General features: G+C 42.4%; 1 protein-coding gene across 1 annotated transcript in view; it reads right to left on the bottom strand.

Annotated features, from left to right (window-relative positions):
* Positions 1-2,001: 2,001 nt before the first annotated feature.
* LOC115128038 (probable E3 ubiquitin-protein ligase HERC1) overlaps positions 2,002-3,995 on the bottom strand; it is an 89,063-nt gene continuing 87,069 nt past the window's right edge. Inside the window, 1 exon segment of the mRNA XM_065016943.1 lies at positions 2,002-2,213. Coding sequence (XP_064873015.1) covers positions 2,002-2,213 — 212 coding nt within the window.

Below are 3,995 nucleotides of genomic sequence, written 5' to 3'. Positions count from 1 at the left end.
AGCCACTAGGCTATACATAGATGGACAACATGATATATAACACAGCCACTAGGCTATACATAGATGGACAACATGATATATAACACAGCCACTAGGCTATTACCTAGATGGACAACATGATACATAACACAGCCACTAGGCTATACATAGATGGACAACATGATACATAACACAGCCACTAGGCTATACATAGATGGACAACATGATATATAACACAGCCACTAGGCTATACATAGATGGACAACATGATATATAACACAGCCACTAGGCTATACATAGATGGACAACATGATATATAACACAGCCACTAGGCTATACATAGATGGACAACATGATACATAACACAGCCACTAGGCTATACATAGATGGACAACATGATACATAACACAGCCACTAGGCTATACATAGATGGACAACATGATATATAACACAGCCACTAGGCTATACATAGATGGACAACATGATATATAACACAGCCACTAGGCTATACATAGATGGACAACATGATATATAACACAGCCACTAGGCTATACATAGATGGACAACATGATACATAACACAGCCACTAGGCTATACATAGATGGACAACATGATATATAACACAGCCACTAGGCTATACATAGATGGACAACATGATATATAACACAGCCACTAGGCTATACATAGATGGACAACATGATACATAACACAGCCACTAGGCTATACATAGATGGACAACATGATACATAACACAGCCACTAGGCTATACATAGATGGACAACATGATACATAACACAGCCACTAGGCTATACATAGATGGACAACATGATACATAACACAGCCACTAGGCTATACATAGATGGACAACATGATATATAACACAGCCACTAGGCTATACATAGATGGACAACATGATATATAACACAGCCACTAGGCTATACATAGATGGACAACATGATGATATATACATAGCCACTAGGACATAGATGGACAACATGATATATAACACAGCCACTAGGCTATACATAGATGGACAACATGATATATAACACAGCCACTAGGCTATAGATGCCATTCATTTCAGTCCCCTCCATCCAGATACAGCTCTATCTCCTCACCATGTAGAGGTCACTACAGCTCTATCTCCTCACCATGTAGAGACCACTACAGCTCTACCTCCTCACCATGTAGAGGTCACTACAGCTCTACCTCCTCACCATGTAGAGGTCACTACAGCTCTATCTCCTCACCATGTAGAGGTCACTACAGCTCTATCTCCTCACCATGTAGAGGTCACTACAGCTCTATCTCCTCACCATGTAGAGACCACTACAGCTCTATCTCCTCACCATGTAGAGACCACTACAGCTCTATCTCCTCACCATGTAGAGGCCACTACATCTCTATCTCCTCACCATGTAGAGATCACTACAGCTCTATCTCCTCACCATGTAGAGGTCACTACAGCTCTATCTCCTCACCATGTAGAGGTCACTACAGCTCTATCTCCTCACCATGTAGAGGTCACTACAGCTCTATCTCCACACCATGTAGAGGTCACTACAGCTCTATCTCCTCACCATGTAGAGGTCACTACAGCTCTACCTCCTCACCATGTAGAGGTCACTACAGCTCTATCTCCTCACCATGTAGAGGTCACTACAGCTCTATCTCCTCACCATGTAGAGGTCACTACAGCTCTATCTCCTCACCATGTAGAGACCACTACAGCTCTATCTCCTCACCATGTAGAGGTCACTACAGCTCTATCTCCTCACCATGTAGAGGTCACTACAGCTCTATCTCCTCACCATGTAGAGGTCACTACAGCTCTATCTCCACACCATGTAGAGGTCACTACAGCTCTATCTCCACACCATGTAGAGGTCACTACAGCTCTATCTCCACACCATGTAGAGGTCACTACAGCTCTATCTCCTCACCATGTAGAGACCACTACAGCTCTACCTCCTCACCATGTAGAGGTCACTACAGCTCTATCTCCTCACCATGTAGAGGTCACTACAGCTCTATCTCCTCACCATGTAGAGGCCACTGCAGCTCCTGGTCTTCCAGCGGTGTGGCAGCAGGCAGCAGTCTGTTGAGACAGTCTAGAGGAGGCAGCAGGTCTAGCAGGTAGCTCAGCAGAGGTCTGGCTACAGACACTGGTAGTAGTAGTAGACTGTTGACGATCTGACACAGCATACTGCCTGCTGCTGACACGTAGATCACACCTAGGACAGAGACAGACAGAGAGTTAATAAACCAGGAAGTGACATGTAGATCACATCTAGAACAGAGACAGACAGAGAGTTAATAAACCAGGAAGTGACATGTAGATCACATCTAGAACAGAGACAGACAGAGAGTTAATAAACCAGGAAGTGACATGTAGATCACATCTAGAACAGAGACAGACAGAGAGTTAATAAACCAGGAAGTGACATGTACATCACATCTAGAACAGAGACAGACAGAGAGATAATAAACCAGGAAGTGACATGTACATCACATCTAGAACAGAGACAGACAGAGAGATAATAAACCAGGAAGTGATATGTAGATCACATCTACAACAGAGACAGACAGAGAGATAATAAACCAGGAAGTGACATGTAGATCACATCTACAACAGAGACAGACAGAGAGATAATAAACCAGGAAGTGACATGTACATCACATCTACAACAGAGACAGACAGAGAGATAATAAACCAGGAAGTGACATGTACATCACATCTACAACAGAGACAGACAGAGAGATAATAAACCAGGAAGTGACACGTAGATCACATCTAGAACAGAGACAGACAGAGAGATAATAAACCAGGAAGTGACATGTACATCACATCTAGGACAGAGACAGACAGAGAGATAATAAATCAGGAAGTGACATGTACATCACATCTAGAACAGAGACAGACAGAGAGTTAATAAACCAGGAAGTGACATGTACATCACATCTACAACAGAGACAGACAAAGAGATAATAAACCAGGAAGTGACATGTACATCACATCTAGGACAGAGACAGACAAAGAGATAATAAACCAGGAAGTGACATGTACATCACATCTAGAACAGAGACAGACAGTGAGTTAATAAACCAGGAAGTGACATGTACATCACATCTAGAACAGAGACAGACTGAGAGATAATAAACCAGGAAGTGACAGGTACATCACATCTAGGACAGAGACAGACAGAGAGATAATAAACCAGGAAGTGACATGTACATCACATCTAGAACAGAGACAGACAGAGAGATAATAAACCAGGAAGTGACATGTACATCACATCTAGAACAGAGACAGACAGAGAGATAATAAACCAGGAAGTGACATGTAGATCACATCTAGAACAGAGACAGACAGAGAGATAATAAACCAGGAAGTGACATGTACATTACATCTAGGACAGAGACAGACAGAGAGATAATAAACCAGGAAGTGACATGTACATCACATCTAGAACAGAGACAGACAGTGAGTTAATAAACCAGGAAGTGACATGTACATCACATCTAGAACAGAGACAGACTGAGAGATAATAAACCAGGAAGTGACAGGTACATCACATCTAGGACAGAGACAGACAGAGAGATAATAAACCAGGAAGTGACATGTACATCACATCTAGAACAGAGACAGACAGAGAGATAATAAACCAGGAAGTGACATGTACATCACATCTATAACAGAGACAGACAGAGAGTTAATAAACCAGGAAATGACATGTAGATCACATCTAGAACAGAGATAGACAGAGTGAGGCATTTCTTCTTGGCATTGAAATGAAAACATCTCTGATTCAACAATGCCTGTGTGTTTGAGAGTGAGAGATAGAGAGAAGAATACAAAAGATAGAGGCAGAAAGGGAAAAGAAAGGGTGAAATTGGATCCCTGCTGGGTTGATATTAGAAGGGGTGAAAATGGATCCCTGCTGGGATGATATTAGAAGGGGTGAAATTGGATCCCTGCTGGGTTGATATTAGAAGGGGTGAAAATGGATCCCTGC

Source organism: Oncorhynchus nerka, unplaced genomic scaffold (genome assembly GCF_034236695.1).
Source record: "Oncorhynchus nerka isolate Pitt River unplaced genomic scaffold, Oner_Uvic_2.0 unplaced_scaffold_727, whole genome shotgun sequence".
In the NCBI taxonomy this organism is placed as follows: domain Eukaryota; kingdom Metazoa; phylum Chordata; class Actinopteri; order Salmoniformes; family Salmonidae; genus Oncorhynchus; species Oncorhynchus nerka.
This window is presented reverse-complemented; position numbering and strand designations above follow the sequence as displayed.